Raw genomic sequence first — 25,294 nt, forward strand, 5'->3', positions numbered from 1 at the left:
CCCCGAGGACTGTGGGGCAGTGGGGGAGGGAGGTGCAAGGCAAGGGGAACCCAGGGGAATCAAAATCATAGCAGCGAACACTTAGGGTTATCGTGACCCAGGCTCTGAGCTAAGGTCTAGCTCTGTGACATTTCAATGGCCCTTTGACGTTTGCAGACACCTGTAAGTCACAGAGGTGGGTCCGGAGCCCTGGTGAAGTTACATGCAGGTAATTTGCACAAGATCCCACTCTGAGCAGGTGGTGGTGGGAGTCCAGGTCCCTGTGGCTCTGGGCTCTCACCTGCTCTGGGTATTGCAGCCACTTCCCCCTGTATCCCCCTGGGTGTGTCAAGGAAGGCTGCATGGAGGAACTTTGCATTGAGCTGAGAGCGGATGCATGGAAAGTTTACAGGAAGACCAAGGATAGAAGGTAGAAGTACTTCTGGTGGAAAAACAACATTTGCAAAGTCAGTAAGGCTCAGGAAAAAAAAAAAAAAAAAAGTGGTATCTTGGTGTCCACAATTCTAAGAAGCTGGGCAATCTCATGAAGAGTCACTTGTACAGAAAGAGGCCAGGGCCAGCACCGCTTCCTCTTTCAGCTTCTCTGTTTCCTAATGACGTCAGCATAAATAGGAAGACCGAGAAGCTGGCTGGCTGCCGCCTGGAGACTCCAGCAGAAGGTCCGTCTGTCCCAGCACAAAGAGGTACGGCCCGGCTTTGGGGGTAGGCTAAAGGGCAGGGTGGGGAGCAAGGGTAGTGTAGGAGTTTGGGATGGAAAGGACAGGGAGATCCTCGGGGTGCTGAGCGGACAGGTGTGCTCTGAGGACTTGGGAGGTTAGGGCTTGGTCTCTTGGGAAGTCCCGAACCCAGACTCCTAGGCAGCCAGGGGACGAGGAGACAGTGAGGGCTGACCTGCCTGGGTGTTGTATGAAGGGCTTTGTGGGGTCCAGGCCTCACTGGAGGATCCTACTGTCCTGGCAGCAGAGAAGATCCCTGGGGCGGTGGAGAGCTCAGGCCTGGGAGTCAGACCCCTGCGTACCGTTGTCTTTGCTTTGTCACTAAGGTGTCATGAAAGTGTCGGTGGCAGTGAGAATATCCTACCCTGGGCTTCTGTCTCACGTCTGGAATGGGGAGAGCACTGATAGTTCGTGACATCCTGGTTGAGAGAGAGAGAGAGAGAGAGAGAGAGAGAGAGAGAGAGAGTGCGCGCGTGTGTGTGTGTGTGTGTGCGCGCGCACGCGCTCAGGCGAGCATTACGTATACGCATATGCATATGTGGGTGTCCACAAGGATGGAGAGATACTGGGAGACAGAGGATGAAGCTGGGAGCCTGGCTGTGGCCAGGCCCAGAGCTTGGTGTGGGTTGAGAAGCTCACTTTGGAAGATAAGAAGACGCCCAATCCCTCACTTACTTGGAGACTTTTCTTCCCCCTCCAAGAATGTTCTCGTTACGGTCGCACTCCTCCCTGATGCACTATTGCTTAGTTGGGTTTGGGCCCAGATGTGGATGCCCTGTACTCAAGTGTGTTGGCTGAGGCGGGGGCGTCTGGGGCTGTCTGCATCCGGGTGTGTGCAGGTGTGTGCACTTGCCCTGTGGATGGGAGGGCAGGTGTTTCTGTGGGTCCCCATGGGGGTACAAGCCTGTGGACACTCGCCAGACAGGCTCCAGTGACAAGTTGCAAATGTGTGATGTTAAGTCTTCAAAGGCCCCGCTGTTATACTTTTGTATAAACAGATTCTAATTTTCTCTACTTATCATCTTCCCTGTTTTCGAATGGTTTTATAATGAGTAAAACCTTTCCTATTAAGTTTTGGTCACCCTTTTTTTCATTCATTAGTTTTACTTATGTTGTGCTATATCCACTAATACTACAGGATACTTCATGAGTTGTTTAATGAACGTATTTAATACTAACCAAGTAAATATATGGATACCTTCTTTGTTAAAAATTTAAAAATTGGGGGTACATAAATGAGATAATAACATACACGTCGTCCTATGACTTCGTTTTCCACTTAATATTACATTTTGGACAACGTTCCAGAATAATACATGGAGATTTAACTCATAAATTAGCCCCAAGAGATACATAGCATTTATTAGTATAGACACCCCACAATTTACCCAATCCCATGTTGCTAGACCCTTACATGATTTCCAATTTTTCCACACCTGTGAAAGTATTTCTGCAGCCCAGATTCCTAGAAGCAGAATTACTGGGCAAGAGATTGCACATTTAACATAGTAATAGATATTGTCAAACCATCCTCAAAGTAGCTGAACTAACATACACCTCACAGTCGTGCATAAAAAAATGTTTTCTCTTTAGGGAAACAATCTTTTAATTGTGTCCAATGTAATGGATGAAAATTATCTGGTTCTTGCTTGGATATGTCCTTTCCCTGATGATGGGTGAGGTTGTGTATCTTCCATATATTTAATGGCCGTTTGGATTCCATTTATGACGTGCTTGGAAATGTCCCTTTTCCATTTCTTGATGGGTTCATTGTATTTATGTATTAATTTTAGGAGTGCTTCATTTATTATGTATATGAACCATTTATTTATATAAGTTGAAAATATATTCTTCCAGATTATCATTTGTCTTTTTTATTTGACATGTTTAAGATATCTTGCATTGTATGCAAATGTGTTCATTGCTCTTAAGTCAAATCTGTCATTATTTTTTTATTTCATGCTTTCTGGATTCAGCATCTTATTCAACCCCTAAGATTAAAGAAATATTTTTAATGCTTTTATCTTTTAGTTTTGACTTTTAAATCTTTAATCCATCTAGAATTTGGGGATGTGGGTAATATGTAAAGTAGTAATCTAACTTTTAAAAAAAGATCAGCTGATTGTCTCAATATCGTTAATTGTGAGTATGCAACCCATGCTTTCCTCTGTGATTTGAAATTCCATTATTACTTCCCAACTTCCTACTCAGTTATTTTCCTTACTGTTTTCTGTTCCATCTGTCTACTATTATACTCATTATTTTTCTAGCTAATAGAGCAAGTCCCTCATGTTTGATTTGTTATAATCTAGAATCAGTTTGTTAAGCCAGTTGAAAATCCTTTTGGAGTCTTAATTTACTCTTAATTTAGTCTTAATCTAAACTAAGGGAAGGATTATTTGGGGAAGGATTGACCCCCAAATAGTGGTCATGACAACAGCAGGCAGCCTTCTCCTTTTTGTCCCTTTAACTGGGAGGGCACTAACATTTCCCTTTGACTCTGATATTGCCGCAGGTTTCTAGTACACACCCAGAAATGCCAATGTTCCCTTCAATTCCTCATTTGCCAACGTTTATTTCTTTGTTTATTCAGGAATGGCTTTTGTATTACCCAAAATTGAGGAGCAACTGTCAAGATGAACTTATCCTTTTTTTCCTTTTAATCTGTTGACCTATTTCTTTTAATCATGAATAGAGTTGATGCATTCTTAAAGTCTTTGTCAGATTGTCCTACGAAATTGTTTTTGTCTGGAGTGAATTTGTGCTTTGATTTTTTTTTCCTTTTCCAGTTTTTACTTTTATCATTAAATTTCTTCATGAGTTTGGGAATTTTTGTGTACATGTTTATTTTATTTTGAGTGAGAAAGCTTTTGGCTTTTCTCACCTCTTTCTCCCTCTCCCTCCTTCTCCTTTGCCCCTCCCTATCATCCTCTTGCTCCCATGTTTACCCCTCACTCTTAGTGATTTTTAACCCTTGCATTTTAAACACACATATTTAACTTATATTTTTCTGTCAGCATTTGGGCTTACTTAGAATATATACACTCCTCCAAAACCAGACAAGATCCTTAGCAAGCTTTCAGTTCTCCTCTGCTTTTCACCCCTAACCTCACAGCCAACTCCCATGTTAAAATCATCTTAGTTTTACTTCAATATTGTTACCATATATTTATTTATTTTCACTTTATACAGTAACAATTCTTCTTTACTTAACTATAAGTCTTATTGGTTTCTTCTCTCAACACTGGTTCCAGTATCACATGCTATCTTTCTTTCCTGGACCTTTTATATTTTCTGAAATCCACACTAGACTAGTTTTCTTAGAAAACATCTGAAAAGCTTTCATTGTCCTTACATTTCCAAAATGTTGTGGGTTTTTGCCCTTGAACTTCAAAATAAGCTTGACTTTTTAAGATTCTAGGTTCAAACATATTTTCCTCTCAGTATTTTCAAGACATTACTATCTATTTAGGGTTCCAGGTCACTTGTGACAGAATCTTGCCAACCTGATCTTCTTTCAATGAAAATAACTTGTTTGCTTGTCTTTTTCCTTCTGGAAGCTTCTAGGATTACCCTTTTACTCTTTGATGACAGAAAGCTCATTAGCATGTGACTGAGTTTGGTACTATTAAAAAAATGAATCTTGCTTTTCACTTAGTGGATTATCATCTCCTTTAAAGCACTGGGAATTTTTCTTCTGTTTCCAAGTGTATCTCTTTGGTTGCATGTGGCAATCCCCAAATAACAGTGGCATAATAATATAGAAGTTTATTTTTTCCCTCACATAGAAGATGTTCAGAGGTAGGCAGTCTCAGACTGGTATGGTTTCTCCACAGAGAGAAGAGGGATCGAGGTTCCTCTTTTTCTGTTGCATATGACTTCCACTCTCAAGATAACCTTATAATCCAAAATGGCTGCTGGATCTCCAGCCATCACTTCCAAATTGCAGACTGGAGGAAAGAAAAAAAGCAGGAGGGAAAAAATGGATTCCTCCTACCTGAGCCAACTTCCTTTAAGCAGGCTTTCTTGGAAGGCACACCCAGGGATTTCACTCACATCTTCTTGGACAACATTTTGTCACATGACCACACTTAGCAATAGGAGGGTGTAGGAAATATAATCTTTTATTCTGTGCAGCAATTAACCTAGCTAAAACCTGAGCTTCTGTTACCAAGGAGGAAAGGGACATCTAGGTAGCTGCCACTGTCTGCCATACCTGCCCTCAATTCTCTCTGTCTTCTGCTTCTAGATGTTGGAACTCCTGGATTTCTTTTCTAGGTCTCAACTTCTCTAAGACTTTCCATCTCCTTGCTTATTTGCTGTCTTCAATAACTACCTTTGTAACATGACGGTTTATAGTGTTAATTCTGTGATTTAGCCCATTATTGAGTTGTGGTGTTTGTTTCTTTGTTTGCTCGTTTGTTTTTTATGGATCTCATACCTTCAGATTCCAAGAACTCTGTTTATTTGTTCTTTGCATAGCAATCTGTCCTTAAATGGCTATGATTTCACAAATTTCCCTGAGGATGTTAATTAAGATGTTTTAAAGCTTTGTGTTATCTTTGCTGTATCTGTGCATGTCTGTAGAAGTGTCTACTGGGTCCGTGTATGTCAGAATAGACACATATGATACCAATAATTGGGAAATACAACCACTATTGGCATAGTGGTTAAGAACATAAACTTTAAAGCCAACCTGCTATGGGCTTCAGTGTCAGCCTGTTCCTTACCAGCTGTATGATCATGGACCCTATACCAATTTCCTCAACTACAAAGTGGAGATTTTAACCTACACATTGATGTATTAATATCTGTAAAGCCCTCAGTACAGTGCCTGGCTGATGGTAAGCATTTTATAATTGTTAGCCACTAATATGAATTCTCTGCATGTATGTGTCTTTTAGACTTGTGTCCTTTGATGTCATTAATTTGTTTGAACTATTTACACTGTAAAGGTAGTCACCTGTTCTCCATACTTCTAACACATTTATTTTGCAATTTGTCCTCTGCTTTATGGTTCAGTTATTTTTATAAAATACAGAAGAGTTCACTTTTATGCACTTCTGTCAGCCTTTGTCTCTCTGATTTCTTCTAGTGCTTTGAAGCTTAAATAGTTCAAAGATTCACTTCTATGGTTTGCAAGTTTCATATGATTTAACTACATATATTTCATTGACCTGATATGTGGAGAATGGTGTGAGGTAGGGATTTAGGCTGATATGTTTTATGTTGTTATTCAATTGCCTCAACACTTTTTATTATTCCATCACTTCACACTGATTTGTGATTCCTCCTTCATCACAGAGTACATTCTCTGGTGAAACAGAGTTTGTCTGGTCATATGTCCATTGATTTATCGTGTGTGTGTGTGTGTGTGTGTGTGTGTGTGTGTGAAAACCCATTTCTTTACTTAGACCTTTGCAATAGATTTTGCCATTAGGTGAAGACTCATTATTTTTATTGAAGTACAGTTGATTTACAATATTTTGTAGGTTTCAGGTATACAGCAAAGTGATTTGGTGGTACATATATATGTATATATCTATATATTTTTACCTTGGATTCTTTTCCATTATAGTTTATTACAAGATATTGAATATAGTTCCCTGTGCTATACAGAAGGGCCTTGTTGTTTATCTATTTTATATATGGTAGTGTATATCTGTTAATCCCATACTCCCAATTTATCCCTCCCCCACTTCCCCTTTGGTAACCATAAGTTTGTTTTCTATGAGACCCCTTATTTTAAAATGTCTCACTAATGTCCTCACATATATATTTTTTTTCTTCTGAGTTCCCACAGAAAAAAAATCTTGTTACTTTTTTATTAGAATTGTGTTAAACCTATAACTGACTTTCAGATGAATTGACCTCTTTACACATGCAGTATTTACATTTGTGCTGAGACCCAAAGAGAAGCTCTGAGTTTTTAGGCAACTTACAGGTAGGCAGAGCAAGCTGCCCCAGCTCACACAGACTCTCCCAAGCCTGCCATGGCATTGCCCCCTGCAGGACCTAAAGTGGACAATACTGTCCCCCAGCTCCAGGCAAACCCACTCTTCCTTCCTGAGCATTTCCTGGACTAACCACCCTGTAAACATCATTGAGTTTGGTTCTCCTCACAACCACCATGTGAGATATGTTGGGTTGTGCTTATTTTACAGATGCAGAGAGCAAGGTTCAGGGAGCATTGGTGAGTCAGCCAGTGCACAGGAGGGGCACAGCCTGTGTTGAAAGTCAGTTTGGCTGAGGCCAGGGCCGTGCTTTTCCAAGCAAGACAACTTCTGGTGTGCATGTGTACAGCTTGAGTGAAGTTTTAGACAATCTTATGGGCAGAAGAGGAGTCACAGTCCTCTCTGTTCTACTCTCCTGGTACTTCCCAGGGCTGGATGAAATGAAAAAAGGAAACCCCCAATCTTCTGCGGAGAAAAGGGAACTGGAATCTCAGGGGGTGGTGTGGGAGGAATGAGGTAAATGGAAAAGGGCAGGGAGAGTCCCAGGCCCCTGTGTGTGTGTGAGCGTGTGTGTGTGGGCATGTGTGTGTGAGCATGTGTGTGTGAGCGTGTGCATGTGCTCACAGCCAGAGGAGGATCACATTCCCAACACCCAGTGACTCCCCCAAGCAGATGTGGGTCAGTACCAGGGGGACCTGGGGACAAATCAAATACCAGGCCTCCCTCTTAGATTTTTCTCAACGCCGGTGCACGGGGTACCCAATGTGCGATCCAGCGGGAACCCACATCTTCAGAGGCCATTAAGTGCATCTCCCTCACGGTCACGTCCCGGGCACTGAGGTTAAGGAGGAGGGACTGTCCCAGGTGCCAGGCTGAGGCAGCAGTGGGAGCTGGAGCCCAGGCATCAGAGCCACTCCTGGGTCCGCCCCACCACGTGGGCCGAGTCCCAAGGGCTGACGCTTCCTTCCGCAGGCCTAGAAGAGGCAGGGCCCTGGAGAGAGGATCCCCAAGGGCCAAGGACATAGGTCTGGCCTGGCCCCCAGCTGGGGAGGAACACAAGATTCTAGAACAGTGAGGAGTCCAGACCCTACCCAGACCTGGACCCACCTGAGCCAGACACCTGCTCCTCCAGGGCTGAGTCCAGAGATGGCGCTGCCCCGGGGGGGCCTCCCCCTTGCCCTGCTGCTGCTCTGCTGGGGGCCCTGCGTGGCAGGGGCCCAAGGTGAGCTCGATCGCTCCCTCCCCTCCCCCTCCCCCTCCTCACTGCTGGGCCCCATCCCCGAGGAAGCTCCAGACCCTATGCTGCAGCCTTCCCTCCCTTCCTTCTTGGCCCCCGCAACCCCTGCTATTTCTCTCTGTCCTGGTCGTCCCTGGAGTCCCCGCTTCCCTCCTCTAACACTCTCGCTCATTCTTCTCTGGCCTCCTGTAAAGGCCCTCCCCGGTTGTGGGGCTTCTCTGCCCACATTTCTCACTGTGGCATTTGAGGCCTCTGACCTCCTGGCTGGCCATTCCAGTCCTTTCTCTGACCCTCCGTCGCCCCCAGACATCAGCGCCTAGACGGCCTTAACCAGTTCCCACCTCGGCACCTTTGCTCCTGGGGACCCTCGGCCTGGGGGGGGGGGGTCTCTCCTCCTGCCTGGAGGCCCTGCTGAGATGCTCCCCGGGCTCTTCAGGCCCGTGAACGCCCCTCCCCAAGGGCTCGCGGAGAACTTGGCTCCCCGGATAAGCCTAGAGACCACGCTGCCTTTCCCAGAAGCTGCCCACGAGAGCAGGGTGGGGGCGTCCCAGAGTGGGGCGCTGCCACACGGCCCCTGAGGGGTGGGTTTGTGCCTCTGCTCCAGGCTGCACCCGCCCGGGGGCCCAGGGGCAGGGCCTGTGCCTCTTGCGTGTCCCCACCCTGGGGTGAGAGGGGCCCTGTTCCAGGAGCAGGGCCAGGTGGGGGCTCAGGACATATACTGTGAGTCAACTAGACTGTGTGTTTCTGTGCAGACAGGAGGGTCCGCGGCAGGCACCCTCACAGCTGCAGAGCCCCCAGCCCCGCCCAGGGCTCCTGGGGACCTCTGTGTGGCCTCCAGGAGCCTCTACGGGACTCTGGGAGACGCCTCCCCAGTGCCACACACCAGGAGGGGCTGGGAGGGGCGGTGACAAGGGACATCTGGAGGGGAGAGGTGTGACGCCCTGTCGGCCTCTCCCTGTCAGGGACCTTCCCCCTGCAGACCCTGCGCTGCCATAACGACTACACCAGCCGCATCGTCTGCAGGTGGGCAGACACCCAGGACGCCCAGCGCCTGGTCAACGTGACCCTCCACCGCAGGCTGAACAGGCGAGTGAGGCCGGGCGTGGGGTCGGAGGGCAGGAGGGGCCTCGGCTGTGGGGACTGTGCGGGGGGTCGGGGCTGGATGGGGGCGCGGCGGGGAGGCCCCTGCCCAGGAACTGCTGCCCCACCAGGCGGCCTGCCACGCCCGCGGGCTGGTGTCTGACATCAGGTTTGGGGGAAGAGCCTCCTGTGTTAATATCTTCGTTATGATGGTGATGGTGATAATCTTCTCTTGTTTTGTCACAATTGAACAAGATCACCAGGCAGAAATCCATCTCGGTTCATCCTCCCTGTGAGGCGGGCAGGGATATGATGCCCAATTCACAGATGAGGAAACCGAGGCCCTGGAGGTGAGGTCCCTCCCCCAGGCCACTCGGTGGGGAAGTGGCCTGAGCGGGACCAGTGTCCTGCGTCCAGCCTGCACGGCTGGGCTCCACGTGCCCCCCGGGCCCTGCCGCCTCCAGAGTGGCGGTTTCTCCTCTCTCCTCACAGGGTCTCCGGGGCCTATACCCCATTTGGGAAGGTGCTCCCACCATTCTGGGATTTGGTGAGAGTCTGACTCACCATAATAGAAATAATGAAACAGCTGGCATCACAGGGTCTGGGGTGTCCCCTGGAGGCCGCCCCTGGGAAGGAGCCCCTCTCACCCCACGGCGTCACTGCAATTCCGCTCTCTCTCCTGCCCTCCCGGGAGCCTCAGTCTTCCTTGTCCGCTGTCCTCAGCCCCCACCCCACCTCCCACCCTTAGCTGTGACCCACTTCCTTCTGCTTGGGGACAACAGATCCTCCCACCCCGACCACTAGCCCCCCACCTCACACGTCTGCTGCCTTCCTGGCCCCGCCCTGCAAGATCTGCCCTGTCCCAGGGCTGTCTGAGGCTGCAGCTGGGGTCCCACCTGGCCTCGCTGCTCAAGGACATTGCTGCCACCACAGTCCCCACTGTCCCCATGCCATCGACAGGCCCGCTCCCGGGATCCACTTTCAGATGCCAACCAGGTTGCAGCTCCGGAGCCTCCTGAGCCCCATCTCCTGCAGCCGGGCCCTTCTGTCCTCTGCTTCCCTCTCAGGCAACCTCCTCTCAAGAGTTGTCTAGACCCCTGTAGCCAGGGTCTCACAGTTACACCCTCCTGAACCCACAGGCAGGATTCTGCTGCCCCCACCAGGTCACTTAAACTGTTCCTGCTGAAGTCAGTGCTGCCCTTCCTGGTGCTAAATCAATGGTCAGTCCCGGCCTTCTCCCTACGGACCTGTAGGCAGCACCTGACTTGGCCTGAGCATGGGGTTCTGCTGAAGCACCTCCCTCCCCTAACCCTGGCCAGCATTCTGGTCTTTCCCCATGTCTCCCTGGCCCACCCTTTTCCATCTCCTAGTCTGTTCTCTTCTTGTGTCTCTTCCCTGAAGAGTGAGATGTACCAGGGCTCTTGGACCTCCACTCTTGTATCTGGATCCAATGGCAGAGATCCAGCCTCAGACTATGGCTATGACCCTTACACGCTCTCTCCAGCCCAGATCTTCCCCCAAGTTCCAGACCCGTAGGTGCACTTGCCTCTCCACATCACCCCTTATAGGTGTCTTCAACTCCAAATGTCCCAAACCCCATTCCTGCTCTGCCCCTCAAAGAAGGTCCCTGCTCCAGATCCTCATCTCACTTCACTAAATGGGAGCTGTTAGGGGCTCAAGCCAGACAAACGGGAGGTTTTTTATATTTTGGTTTTTGTTTTTCAGTCGCCTTTCCCTCCTTTCCTTCTCCACCACAGCATTCAATCCATCAGCAAATGCTGTCAACTTTATCTTCAGATAGAATGTGAATCTGGCTAACACCATGGTTCAAAACACTTCCTATCACTGAGATAGTCCAAAAGCCTCCTAATTGGTCCCTTCACTTCCAATATTGCCACCCCCTGCAACCCAATCTATCCACAGCCCAGGAGCCAGAGGAATCCTTTCAAAGCATGCCAAAATGTCACTCTTTTGCTCATAACTCTGAATTTTCCCCAGTTCCAGTGAAAGCAAAATAATCAAATTTCCTTAAATTCCTTTTGAGCACTGGCCTCCCATCACCTCCCACAACTAGGCTTCTAGACCTCCCACCCTTACATCTCTACTCTGTGCACACTGGTTAACTGCCTAGTTATACAGCACTCCAAACCTGTGCCTACCCCAGGGCCTTTGCACTTGCTGTTCCCTTTAACTGAAATCCCCTTTTTCCGAAATCCCCTTTCAGAATCCACATGGAGTCCTCTCTCATCTCCTTCAAGTTTCTGCTCAGATGTCACCTTTTCTAAGAGACCTTTCCGGCCTCCCTTATTTCAAATTGTATCCCCAACCCAGCCCTTCTGGCCTCTTCATACCTCTTTCCTTCTTGACTTGTCTATGCACGGTTTTCTCCATTTGACACATGACCTAGTTTCTTCAGTTGTTTCATGTGTGTCTCCCTCTATTAGGATGTCAGCTCTGTCGACAGGGATTTGTGTGTGTTTTGTTCCCTGCCAGGCCCCCTGATCCTAAACAAAGCCTTACACATGGGAACCACTCAATAATGTTTGTGATTGAGTGATTCTTCTTCTCTCTGGGCTAACCTGCACCCTCTCCTGACAGGGGCCTTCCACAGCCAGTGTCCTGCGACCTCAGTGATGGCATGCCCTGGTTCGATGGCCATTGTCCCGGCTGTGTGCCCAGAATATGCGTCATTCCCTACGAAGTTTTTGTCATTGCTGACCATGACTACTTCTCATTCCGACCAGACCAGCCTCTGGGCGCCCAGCTCACCGTTACTCTGAGTCAGCATGGTGAGGCCTGGGGGCCCTGGCCAAGGGTGGTCCCCTGTGTGGACAGGGGTGTCCAGGCTGCAAGAGATGGGCCGGGGGGGAGATCCTTCAAGGGGTGTAGACACCAGCTTGAGTTGGGTTTGGTTCTTGGGGGACGAGGATACGGTCTCCTTAGATGGAGGCATCGGGGCAGGTTCAAGGTGAGGAGCCGCAGCCAAAGGTACCCACCCCCTCCCAGATGCTCCAGCACCTGCCAAGTTATTGCCTTCCGGACCTGAGGCTTCCCCTCTAGAAGAACAGTCCTTCCTAGTCAGATACAAACTTTATTCTTTCATCAATTTGGTCTCATGGAACGTCTCTGACAACCCATTTAACAGATGAGGCACTTGAGACCCAGAGCAAATGCGTAACTTTTCCGAAGTGCCGCCATGAGCCATCGTGACAGAGAGGGGCTGGGCTTGCCGGGTGCTCCCTGCACGTTGGAGATGGAGGTCACCCCCTCACTGCCCTCGCTGCGTGGCCCCTAGTGTGTGCTCTGCGTGTCCACAGAGCCTAAGAAAGTCAGTGGTCTTGGGCGGGAGTCGATGATCATTTTATATAAATAGTCAGGCTTCATTTAACTGTAACTCAGACAGAAATATAACCAGCACTTTCATCACATTAATTCAATTATATTTGTGCTTAGAATGATCCTGAAATAAACATGGGGCCATTTTTAAATATTAGTATTAACATGGCAAGAAATCTGCAGGAAACACTACTTGATCTTATTTAATCATTTCAGTAATGTGTGGTGTCATGCACTACTTTTTACCCCATTTCACAGATGATGAAACAGGCTGAGAGAGCAGGAACTTGCCCAAGGTTAGGTACTCAGATGCTAGTGTCTGAATTTATTGTCCTGGATCCCAAAGCCTGGGCCACCTGCTGCTTCCTGCAAGTGCCGGATGGGAAGGGGCTCCAGCCTTTGCTTCCTGCCCCTGTTCACCCCAGCAGCACAGAGCTGTTGCCTGGAGGAGGGGATGGGTTAGGCTGTGATGAATTCACTCCAAACAATGTCTCAAAATATGTGTCTGATGGATGAGAAGGAGTCCCGTCCCGGTGGAGCTCAGAGCGTACAGGGCAGGACACCCCAGATGTTGTCGGGTGTGATCCCTTACTGAAGGCGGGTGCGTGCCACGTGCCGAGGGGCAGTGGACAAGGAGTCCCTGGGAGGTCAGGACAGGCTTCCCCAAGGAGGGAGCTTTGCAGGGTGGGAGGGAGGAGAGTTGGAAGACCATTCTTGGCAGGGCAAGGAGTGTGTGCAAAGGCTGGGTGACTCAGGAGGACGCGGCTGGTTGGGAAAACCACAGAAGCATCGACTTCAAGAGGACTGGGCAGTGGTGAGGAGGGGGGTAAGGAAGGCAGGGGCCTGACCTGGAGAGGCTTCTGTGTTCTGCAAAGGAGTTGTTTAGGGGTCAACACCTAGACAGTGGAGAGCCACTGAAAGGGCATGTCATGATCAGATGTGGGTGTGAGGATGTCAGAGGTGGGTGATGTACAGTGTAGATGGCAGGCGACAGGATGCGGTGGGAGGACGGAGAACGGAATGTGACCTAAGGTACTCACCCCAGAGAGAAATGACAGGGATTCAACTGCCGTATGGCCAAGGGATGGGAAATTGGAGGGATACAAATCAAAGTTAGGATATACGAGCAGTTCATTCCTCAATTTGCTCTTCAATAGAACACTTGCACATACGGGAAAGCAGTGAACAAGCCATCGGTGTCCCTGGCCCTGTGACGCTTATGGGGTGATGACAGGTGTCATGGTTGAGAAGGGGATATAGAAATGGGGAGGGCAGTGTGGTATTTGCCTGCTGGAGCATATGTTGAGTGGGAAGTTCCGTTTTAGCCCAAACCATTTAGGCAATGAATCAGGGAGGCCTTGAGGTGCTGGGGAACAGAGAGATGTGCATCTGATCTGCTCTGAGGTTGCACATATGGGGATCTGAATATTTCACTTCCTCTGTCACCTCCATCTGTGAAATGAGCTCATGGACTACATCTCTCAGGTTGGATGAATAGGTTTTCCATTGGTTTCCCAGTCTGTTCAGTTGGGAGCAGCTTCCTAGAGCTCCAGGCAGACAAGGAGTCCCACTGCATGACAGGCTCAGGGGCTAGGAGTGCATGATTGATTAGTGATGCCTGCTGGGGCTGGGGCTGGGACAGCGGTGCTCTGGATCTGCCATTCTGGGCTGAAGATTTTCTGAGGCTCCAGCTCTGACATGCTCTATCATGCCCTGTTCCCTGTCCAGCATAGCATATTGACATCTGGTTTGGCTCTTATGGATTTTTTTGTGTTGGAAAGTCATCTCTCAGCATTCAGACATAGAAGCTTCAGGAAGTCTGCAGCCATGCCATTCATGGACGAATCTGCTCACCCAATCCTGTAGGTCCCAGCAGGTGTCTGCTTGCTGTTGGTGATGGAATGATTTCATGAAAAGTCTCTGAAGGTGGACCTACATGTACTCAGTCATTTATTCCTTCATTGATTCATTCACTTTGTCCCCATATTCAATGAACCACTCATCTCAGGCCCTGGGGAGAGGCAAGGGGGTCAAGACCCCTGACATCCACAAGCTCCTGGACTACCTGAGGGGACAGATGTGGAAGCATCGATATCCTCCAGGGCTATAAGGATCATACAAAGGGCTATGGTGGGGCAGGAGAAGGAGCAAGGGATTCTGCCTGGGGGAGGGGTCCAAGAATGTTCTAGAGGAGGAGACATGTCTGCTGGGCACTGAGAAGTGCAGGATGACACTGGACACTGGAAATAAGAAAGTGTGGACAGGAGAGGGAGTAACATGTGTCACAGCGTTCTCTGCTGGGAAGGAGGCCACACAGACCTCTTCATGGGCAGCGGGGACAGAAGAAAGCCCCACTTGGAGTGTAACTGCCAGCACTTTGTATGTGCTTATGTTCTGTGCACCCAGCAACCTGCACATCTTCATTCACATACACATTGAATCCTCACAATTCAGCAGATGAAGGTCTGAGGCCCACAGAGGTGAGGGGTCTGTCCAAGGTGGCTCAGTCCGTGGGGACAGTGCTTGGCCTGGAACCCAGGTCTGTCCACACATGGGCCATGCAGGCCCTGAACCTCCCACACAGTGGTCCAGCCCCTTAGCGACCCTTTCCTTCCTCTCCCTCCAGTGCAGCCCCCCGCACCCAAGGACCTCAACATCAGTGCTGCTAGGGACGGTTTCCTGCTGTCCTGGAGTGTGGCCCATGGGGGTTCCCAGAGCCACTGGCTGTCCAGCCTGGAGTTTGAGGTGGTTTACAGGCGGCTTCAGGACTCCTGGGAGGTAGGGACCCCACCAGCTGTGCCCTGCGCCCACGGGGACCTGGCCCAGCTGGCCCTGCTCCAGCAGCCCCTCTCTCCCCCAGGACGCCCCCACCATCTACTCCAGCTCCTCCCGGGCCATCCTGGGGCCAGAGCACCTCATGCCCAGCAGCACCTACGTGGCCCGAGTGCGCACCAGGCTGGCCCCGGGCTCGGGGCTCTCGGGACGGCCCAGCCAGTGGAGCACGGAGGTTCGCTGGGCCTCCCAGCCAGGTAACAGAGTCGGAATTGGGACGCTGCCCCCCTGTGGGGAGGGCAGCTCATTACAGCTCCTGGACGGAAGGCGTCCAAGGGTCCGCACCATGGGATCCACGGAGGCTCTGAGCCACGTGTTCACAGTGACGTCCCTGGCCCACCCGGTCCCTACTGTGACTCTGCAGAGGCAGTGGCTGCATCTGACTCACTTTGGGGCCCCGGGTTGTTGCCCACTTTCTGTGGAGGAACAATTACAATTTAATCACAATGGCATACGAGCATCTGTGTTTTCGTGAGAGCTGCACCATACGCAGACATACCAACGTGATTGTGTTAAAGTCCCCAACCCTGAGGCTGACATGCCCTCCCAGCTTTGCACAGGGGTTGTGAAGGCTCACAGAATTCACTCTCTGACCTGTGTTTACACAGCTGGGCCTTCGGGCTGAGTTTAACCCCTGGTCTTTTGGGCCTCATAATCTCTCTGTGATGAGCCCCGCGGTGGGCCCCCTGAGGGTTAGGGAACGAATGAATGAGGACTGAATGAGGGACTGTCTCCCTCCCAGGGAACGAGTCCCAGCCCCAGAACCTCCAGTGCTTCTTCGACGGGGCTGCCCTGCTCAGCTGCTCCTGGGAAGTGAGGTCCGAGGTGACCAGCTCGGTCTTCTTCACCCTCTTCTACAAGTCCAGCCCCAGTGCAAGGTGAGAGCCCCCTGCCTCTGTCCCCTCTGCTCCTCTAGGCCTAGCCCTCTCTTGGCCTCCTCCCACCCCTGGGGGCCCAGCAGGAGCCACAGTTCACCCGGAGGTCTCATCCCTCACGTGGCCCTGCCTCCCGCTGCCTCACCTGTGCCATGATCCGCAGGGAGCAAGAATGTTCCCCAGTGCAGACGGAGGAGACCAGCAGCCCTTACGTCCGGCACTGCTGCCAGATTCCCGTGCCCGATCCCAGGAACCACAGCCAGTACATCGTCTCTGTTCGACCAAAGGAGGAAGAGAAACTTATAAAGAGCTCAGATAATAGTGAGTTTGCCCCCAGCCTTCTGCATGGAGAGTCTTGTGACAGCACTGTTTCCTTTGTAACCCATATAAACTCAGGGTTCCTCATGGCCCAGTCTTCCTGTCTGTCGCTTTCAGTGAAAAGTCCAGGGAGCAAATTGAACAAACATGATTCCAATCAGTCCTGGAAGTTCTCAGGTAGCAATAATGCAACAAAGGACAGTGGTAAATGACATGAAGGAAGATGCAATTGATATTCTCAAGAATATCAACATGAAAACCTTTGACCTTATTCTTTTAACTCTATTTTCCCTTCCAACTTTGCAGCTGCTCTGAAGTTCCTACTGTTGCCCATGGCCTCTTGGTCCTCCCACCAAATTTTCCCTTTCTTTCCCTGATTTGATTTTTCTCTTTTAGGTTTCCAAAGTCCTCCCCTGACTGATATTTTCAGTCTTCAAGATAATTGATCTATGATTTACTTCTTCAGCTGGGGACTAGGGTGTATGCAAATGGACTGTGGTTCTTACAGGTTAATTTTCCTGATCCCTGGTACATAGCAAGGACCTTATGCAAAGGAATCTCCTGCATTGCTTCATGATGATCAAGTTCTTCTACCCAGTCTTCAGTGTGTGTCAGAGACAGCAGCCAATTTGTCCTAGTCACCTGGGTTTGAATACACTACTTACTCCTGGGATCCTCCAGGCTGCAATCTTTGTCTCTACCACTTGTTAGCTGCTTGTCCTTAGCAAGTTACCTGACCATTCTGGGGCTCAGTTCTCTGTCTGAGAAGTGGAAAAATTGAGTATTTACTACATAGGGTTGTTGTTAGAATTGAGAGAAATAATTCATGTAGATTTAGTATTAATAATGAGGCTTAGAACGCTGTCAATACTCTAGATTAGAAAAAATTAATAGTAAATTTATTTCTACTTAAATACTAGGGGTAACCCATACTTTTGGTCACCTCACTACAAAACAAGTGTATCTCAGCATCTCCCAAGAGAAGGGCAGCTCAGGTCAGAATAGATGACATGGTGAAGTGGGGCTGCAAAGACCCTGAGACGGTGAAACCTGGGGTCTGGGTCAATGGAGAGAGCACCTGTGACCAGCAGGGAACACAAGGGATATTCCACTGGAGGAATGTTAGAAAGGATGTTCTCTAAAAGTTTCCCTCCCTCCAGTCCAGATGGCTCCCCCAACCCTCAACGTGACCAAGGGCACAGAAGGCTACATCCTGCACTGGGAAGAAGAAAAAATGAACTATAAACACATAGCTTGCATCTTCCAGGTCCAGTACAAGAAAGAAGCAGCCTCATGGGAGGTGAGGGCCCGTGCCCGAGGTGTGGCCTGGATGGGGGAAGGGGGAAGTGAGAAAGACCAAGGAGAGTGCCACCTGCCAGGTTCCTGGCTCCCAGCAGGTGCCCAGTCAGAGGAAGCCACTGGGACTTGGTCATGCCCTTGTGCAGTCAGCAGGTCACTGTCCCTTCCCTTGGTGAAGGAACTGAGACTCACAGAGGTGATGTGAACTTGGCCAAAATGAACACGTGACCCTGAATCGCAAGGGAGGTGTAGACATCGGGACGCGAGACAGCTGGAGTAAGGGTTTTCAAAAGTCATAAAGGGGGCATTTCTTCACGAGAATCTCATCCTGAATGCAAATGTGCAGCTGCTAAGAGGAGAGCTGCTCCCTGTGAGACGGGCAGGGCTCTAGCCTGGGACTCAGTATCTGGCCCCCACCCCCAGGTATCTGTCAGGGCCTGTGGGAAGAACCTGGGGCTCCACAGAGGCCAGTTCAGAAACCTAGGAGCCAGGCCCAGACCTTCAGGCTGGAAATGGGGAAACTGAGGCCAGAAGGGGGTGTGTCAGTGGCGGAGCTGGAAGTGGTCCCTGGGCTCCTGAACATCTGTCTAAGGGTCCAGAGTCCAGTCATCCTGCACTGCACTCTGGGAAGGCCATAATCAGGAGGATCCAGGCTGTCCCAAGAGGAGCTGGGAGGTTGAGGGGGGACATGGTGACTGACTCCTCAGGGTTTCTGGGCCTCGGTGTTGTCATATGTCACGGGGTGCATTGCAAGAGGTGCTGTCCCTGATCCTGTCTGGGTGCTGTCCCTCTGTGGGCACTGGAGTATGGTCCTCCGTGGTGGGAGTGATGCCGCCTCGGATCTGGGGATGTGACTACACGGTGGCGACTGATGGGTAGCAGAAAATCTGGGGTGCTGAGGCGGGAGGGCTTCATAGCTGTGCCCACGTGCACCAGACCTCAGCACTCCTACTCACACACCTGCACCCACAGGAGACCAAGACAGAGGACTTCCAGAACGCCCACAGCATGTGCCTGCCACCTCTGGAGACTGCCACCAGGTACCAGGCCAGAGTGAGAGTCAAACCTGACCCCCGAGGCTACGACGGGATCTGGAGCGAGTGGAGTGAGGAGAGCTCCTGGGACACTGAGTGGGGTATGTCCTCCCGGCCCCCACTCACCCCTCCAAGCACAGCCCCACTGGGCAGAGGACGGGGATGATAGGGACATGAGATGTAACCCCACCCCAGGCTAGCATCCTTCCCTGCCAGGTGTCATTAGAGATGAGACAGTGACACCTGGTGTGCAACACGGACTGCAGGTGAGGTTTCGAGAGGGCAGAGGAGAGCACGTCTCACCAACAAGTCTCCCTAAGCCTGGACCTTAGCCCTCTATTAATATGGCCCATGCTTTCATTAGCTTTGGTGGCAGCTACTACCCAGGGACCACTCAGCCCGAGTTTTCTGTTACCATGAAGAGCTACAGACTGGGGCCTGGGATTGGAAAGCTTTGGTCTGATTTCCCAACCTTCCCTCAATCTGCACTTGCTAATTTCATTTATCTGTCACCATCGCCATAGCGGCCACCAGGAGACAGGTACAGAACAAGGTCCGGGAGGTGGTGGCAGAGAGAGGAAAAGTGTTGGCAGCAAGGTGCCCAGTCCCAGCCAGCCGTAGCAGGGAAACAGATGAGGAAGAGGACCCCAACCAAGCAGAAAGAAGGGCTGGGCCCCTGGACCTAGGGAAGGAGACCAGAGGAGTCCTGGAGGCGCCCAGCCTCTGAGGGGCTTGAGGCCAAGTGGAGAGTTGTGAGGGCCCCTGATGGGCCTTTGCACCTTCTGGTTCCTCCACCATCACCCCTTTCCCTGTCTCGGCCTCTCCAGTCCTCCCTGTTCTTGATGACCACCTTCTATGCTGCCTCCTCCAGGAAGTGCCCTATGATTGCCTCGGGCTGCAGTCACTGCCCACCTACAGCAACACCTGCTACTGGACGGGATCTAACCCTCTGTGTCCTGCCAGCAGTCCAGCACTGTGGGTGGCTCAGACAAATGCCCTCTTCTGCTTAGTCTGTTTCTGGCCTCTTCTTCCCTCTGCATGCCAAGGCAGCAGCTTCACCTCATCTCCTGAGCCCCCAGCCCTTTCCCTTCCCCATGGTTAATGCTCCTTTTTCCTCCTGGCTGCCTGGAAGTGCTGCCCATGTGGGTCCTGGCGCTCATCCTGGTCATCAGCACCTTGATCCTGCTCGTGTCCCTGCACTTCTGTGGCGTCTACAGCTATAGGTAAGGCGACTCCAAGATGGGGTGGGCGCTACCCAGGGCCCCAGACGATGCCAGGGACCCCACGGTTGACTTTCTCCAGTCTCTGCTCTGCAACTCACACGCTGTGGGGCCTTGGTCACAGCTGCCCTCTCCCTGGGCTTGACTTTCACCTCGGTACCTGAGCACGAGGCAGCTGCACTGAGGTCTTGGGCAGCTGTCACCTCCCTGCTGTCTTTCCAGGCTGAACCAGAAGTGGGAGGAGAAAATCCCCAACCCCAGCAAGAGCCACCTGTTCCAGGTAGGGGCTGGCGGGGAGGGCGGCAGAGCCGCAGGGCCCCTGTGCTGCTGCGCCCACGCCCCCACGCCCGGCGCCTCCTCCCCTTCCGGTGGGCCCTGAGTAGGGGTGGTATGTGGCCAGGGCAGGGGCTGGGAAGCTCTAAGAGCCGGGCCGGCCCCTGCAAGCCCAGCACTGCGATCCCCTGGGCCCCCCACCCGATGCACAGGGTACCCCGCCCGCGGAGCCTCACGTGGACCAGCAGAGAGGGCTGGTGAGGGGATGCCAGGACCCGGGGCGGCGCAAGGAGAGCCTTAGTCACAGCGGGGGCGGGGGGTGGTGGGAAGCAGCGTGGCTTCCCCAGGACAGGACAGCAGCGCTGAGCCCTGGAGGATGGTGGGTGGGGGCAGGTGGAGAGGCCACTGCTGGCAGAAGGCGAGCGGAGGGTGGCGACAAGACTCCTTGGAGAAGGGACCTGAGGGGCGTGGGCGGTGAGTCTGGGGCGCAGCACGGGAGGCTGACAGGACCCCGGGGAGGACGCTGGCACGTGGGGCGCGGGAGCCCTTTGCTCAGGCAGGCAGGGCCAGGACTGCCTTGGGAGGGCCTCCCGGCCAGTGCGGAGGAGACCACGGGTGAGCACGGAGACACGCACAGCGCGGATGGGCGTCCTCGTGGGAACAGGCCGCCCGTCCTTGGTGCCCCAGGGCCCCGGCCAAGCCCCAGCCTCGCTCTGGCCGTGTGTTCCCGGTGGCAGGAGGGCGTGGTCGGCGCTGCCCGTGTGCTGAGATGCCGCCACGTCTGGGGCCTCCTGAACCCCACCACCCTCAGGCCCTCCCCCACCTCGCCTCCTGGGTGGCCCCCCACAGGCACAAACGCCCTCTCTCCTCGCAGAACGGGCGCGCAGGGCTCCGGCTCCCACACGGCGTGCGCGGCGGCGGCGGCGGCGGCGGCGGGAGCCACGCCCACAGGGCGCTCTGGGGCGGCAGCTACCCTCAGCCGGAGGGGTGAGTGCCGGGCGAGGGGTCCCCGGGAGGTGGGACGCTGGCTTCCTCCTGCACATCGGGGGCTCGGGGGTGGGGGCGGCCTCGGCCCGGGGCTCAACAGGAACAGGTCCTTGGAGGCTGGCTGCACCAAAGCAAGAGGCGTCCCGGCTGGATGGCGGGCAGAGCTTCCCGATTCCCAGCTTAGGGAGGGTCGTGGCCAGAAGCCGGAGACTGGAGCAGACGACCTCCCCCGGCCCTGCCGCGCAGGGAGACGCCACGCTGCCTTGGTCCCACTGGGTGGCAGAGGATCTGCGAAAGCTCACGGCCTCAGCACCTGAGCGGCCGGCTCACCACTAACCCTCAGGTGGGGGAGGTGAAGGCTGTGCGCGAGCTGAGGCGTCTGTCCAGGGGGGTGCCAGTGTCCCTGCCCTTGTTCTCCCCACAGGGCATCCCCTGTAGACTTCGGGCACAGTGAGGTGTCACCTCTCACCACAGAGGACCCTAAAGATGCCTGTGACTCTTCATCTGAGCCTGACATGACTCTGGTCCCCCCGGACCTCCGCACGGAGCAGCCGCCCAGGCCCCCTCCCGAGCTGGCCACCCCCGCAAGCAGGCCTGAGAGCCAGGCTTCCGGCTTTGATTTCAATGGCCCCTACCTGGGGCCGCCCCACAGCCGCTCCCTGCCTGACATCGTGGGCCAGCAGGGGCCCCTCCCGACAGGCATGAGCAGGAAGCCGCAGCCCCCAGGGTCCCTGGAGTACCTGTGTCTGCCCACAGCGGGGCAGGTGCAGCTGGTCCCACTGGCCCAGGTGATGGGGCCGGGCAAAACCAGGGATGCGGACCTGACGTCCATCCCAGGCACCGAGGGGAGCCCTTCCCTGGAGCCAGGGGCAGGCCCTGGCCGTCCTGAGCCTGGGGTGATGGTGGGTGGTCAAGGCCCGAAGGACAGGGCCCCCCCAGGTCTGCCCACTGGCTCTCGGGGTCCTGAGGAAGGCACTGTGGCCACTGGTTATGTCACCACTGCAGACCTGACATTCACCCCACCCACAGGGGCCCCATCTCCTTCCCGGGCACCCCCTCTGAGCCTCCCCTCAGACCAGAACCCCAACCTCTGTCCTGGACTGGCTGATGGTGCCCCTGGATCACTAGCCCCACTGAAGCCAGAGTTCGAGGGCTATGTGGAGCTCCCTCCAACCATAGGCCAATTTCCCCAGTCCCCTCTGGCCAGCCCTGCCCCTCCTGCAGCCAGCAGTCCTGTCCTGAGCCCAGGGCCGCCCCGGGCAGATGTGTTCTCAGTCTCCCCAACCCCTGAGGGGCTCCTCGTCCTGCAGCAGGTGGGTGACTACTGTTTCCTCCCTGGCCCAGGGTCTGGCCCTCTCTCACCCCAGAATAAGCCCACTTCCCCAGGACCCTGTCCTGAGATCAGGGACGTCAACCAGGTGCTCCAGGCCAAGAAGCCCCCACCTCAGGCCATTCCCCAGGTGCCGGCCATTCAGCTCTTCAAGGCCCTGAAGCAGCAGGATTACTTGTCACTGCCCCCTTGGGATGTCAGCAGGCCTGGGGAGGTGCGCTGAGACCCTGTAGATGTTGGGGGAGGGGAATAGAAGGAGAGGGTCTGCCTTTCCTCCCGCCCTGCCTTTCCCTCCTGCCAGCCCCTGGTCCCTTCCATGGTCCTTTCCGCAAAACCAAGGAGAAGTTTCCATGTTGTAACATGGAGACCAGAAAAACAAGTCAAGCATCTACCTCGTCCCTTGACCTTCAGCAAAAGGTCAAGCTCTTCTTTCTCTGCCTCCCTCTCTGCCACACACGTGCACACGCGCACACACACACACACACACACACTGTTCTTTCAGATTCACTTCTTTTAGGTTCAAATTATTAGAGCTTTACACATACTCATTTCATTTGCCACCATTTTCCTTTTTTCCCAGTTTCCCTGCTTTTCCTATTGTCTTCTGTTTCCACTGATTTATTATTAGAGTGAGTTTGAGGTCTGGGCTAAGCCTATTCTGAGATGCCGTGTCTCAGTCCGAGCCTATTCAAATGCTGACATGTCTGGTTTCGTGGAGGACTTCTGTCTGTCCCTGGCAGGCATGAATGCACACGACAAGATTCCAGCCCAGGGACTTCCCTGGCAGTCCAGTGATTAAGACTCCACCCTTGCAATGCAGTGGGCGCCGGTTTGACCTTTGCTCAGGGAACAAAGATCCCACATGCCATACCCTGTGGTGTGGCCCAGTGCAGGGAGGGGAAGAGATTCCAGCCCTGAGGCAGAAGGCATGGGGTGAGGGCTTGGAGGCTTCAGGCTTGGAAGAGCAGCTCTGGACTCAGCACACTTCTGTCGGGCGCTGCAGCCCCAGACATGGTAGCAAAGCACCAGCCTCCATTGTCACTCCAAGAAATGGGCATGGCGTGAGAAGCACTGTTCTGAGCTCACAGGAAGCCCTGCTAGTCTCACGGAGGTGACTGGGGAGCCTCAGGGACCCCAGGCCCTGCATCTTGTAGAGGCCACTGACCTGAGCTGTGGACAGTGCCAGCTCCTGGTTGAAGTGATCTCCTTCCTACACCCAGGCTGGTGGGGCCTGGAGAAATTCAGGAGGGGAGGGGAGTCCAGAACCCACGTCGACTGCAGAAAAGTTGGAAAGAACTGCTCAACAAGGGAAACATGAAAATGACCCAAGGGCATGTGCACTTGGGCTTATAGTCCAAATCTCCCAGTTGCCCTCCCTCCAGAAAGACCTTACAAATCCCATACCCACCGGCCATGTACGAGGGACTTCGGGGCTATGGCTTGGCTTACGCTGGGGATCGTGGTTCTTTTAAATATTTGCCTTTCTGATATGCAAAAAAAAAAATGGCATTAAATTGTTTTAATTTGCATTATTTGAGAACTAGCATGTTTGCACATATTTTCATATTTCTTAGGCGTTTGTATTTTTTTTACTGATCTAAGCCTGTTAAGGCCTTCGTTGTGTTGGAGGTCCACTTTTTTCTGATTAAGCTTTAAAAACTATTTAGCTCCTGCCTTTCATAGATGGTGTAAATTTGTTTTCCTCCTTTGTGGTTTGTCTCTTCGTTTTGTACACGGTGCTTTTGGGTGTATTCAGTGTAGACGTGTCTGGCTGATCAGATAGATCTACGGGTGAACTTCTTCACGCCTCCACTTTGGGTGTCAAATTGACAAAGCCCTTCCCCACTTCAAAATTGCGTTTGTCCAAAGTTATATTTTTTGCTGGTTCTTTCTGTGTTTCAAGCTTTTCATGTGAACTTATAGTGGTTTTGGAATATATGCATGTGAAACGGAGAGCCAGTTTTATGTTTCCCCTAAACGAGTCGCCTGCGTGTTCTGGCATCATTGATTGAATTACCCATTCTTCGTCCATGTATCTGAAAGGTCACATTTATGATATAGGAAATCCATGTGTATACTTAGTTTCTAGGCTTTCCTTTTTATTAAGTTGTCCTCTCCATGGCACCCCACCATTTTAGCTGTTCTAGCTTTATAATATGTTTTAATAGGTGGCAGAGCAAATGTTCTTGTTCCTTTTGTCCACAAATCCCTGTTCATTACAGCATTGTCTGTGGTCGAAGAAAATGATAAACAATTTAAATCCTCACCAATAGTGAAATTAATCACAACATTTGAGTCCATTCTAAGGTGGAATACTGTGTTCAAAATGAATGAGGTGGGGGCTTCCCTGGTGGCGCAGTGGTTAAGAATCCACCTGCCAATGCAGGGGACACGGGTTCGAGCCCTGGTCCGGCAAGAGCCCACATGCTGCAGAGCACATAAGCCCGTGCGCCACAACTACTGAGCCTGCGCTCTAGAGCCCGCAAGCCTCAACTACTGAGCCCGTGTGCCACAACTACTGAAGCCTGCACGCCTAGAGCCAGTGCTCTGCAACAAGGGAAAAGTCACTGAATAAGAAGCCAGTGCACCACAACTAAGAGTAGCCCCTGCTCGCTGCATAGAGAAAGCCCGTGCACAGCAACAAAGACCCAATACAGCCAAAAATTAAAATAAAATAAATAAATTTTTTAAAAAATGAATGAGGTGGACCTACATGCATTAGAAAGAAGGCCAAGATATGAATTCCAAAATGTTTGGACATTGTTTACGGAAAAAATTGCAATAAAATATTTTTATTATAAAA

General features: G+C 52.0%; 1 protein-coding gene across 2 annotated transcripts; it reads left to right on the forward strand.

Annotated features, from left to right (window-relative positions):
* The first annotated feature begins 610 nt into the window (after positions 1-610).
* CSF2RB (colony stimulating factor 2 receptor subunit beta) lies at positions 611-25,294 on the forward strand. 2 transcript variants are annotated; one of them, XM_059082291.2, is made up of 14 exons: positions 611-683; positions 7,803-7,892; positions 8,870-8,993; positions 11,586-11,776; positions 14,950-15,101; positions 15,184-15,352; positions 15,898-16,033; positions 16,194-16,351; positions 17,509-17,648; positions 18,620-18,782; positions 19,814-19,904; positions 20,124-20,181; positions 21,049-21,161; positions 21,586-25,294. In XM_059082291.2, the coding sequence occupies exons 2-14, from the start codon at positions 7,817-7,819 to the stop codon at positions 22,712-22,714; spliced, it is 2,700 nt and encodes an 899-aa protein (XP_058938274.1). In that variant the 5' UTR covers positions 611-683; positions 7,803-7,816; the 3' UTR covers positions 22,715-25,294. The 2 variants fall into 2 exon arrangements, with proteins under 2 accessions (XP_058938274.1, XP_066866227.1); XM_067010126.1 differs by having other exon boundaries at positions 614-683; positions 7,643-7,892.

Source organism: Kogia breviceps, chromosome 12 (genome assembly GCF_026419965.1).
Source record: "Kogia breviceps isolate mKogBre1 chromosome 12, mKogBre1 haplotype 1, whole genome shotgun sequence".
Classification (NCBI taxonomy): domain Eukaryota; kingdom Metazoa; phylum Chordata; class Mammalia; order Artiodactyla; family Physeteridae; genus Kogia; species Kogia breviceps.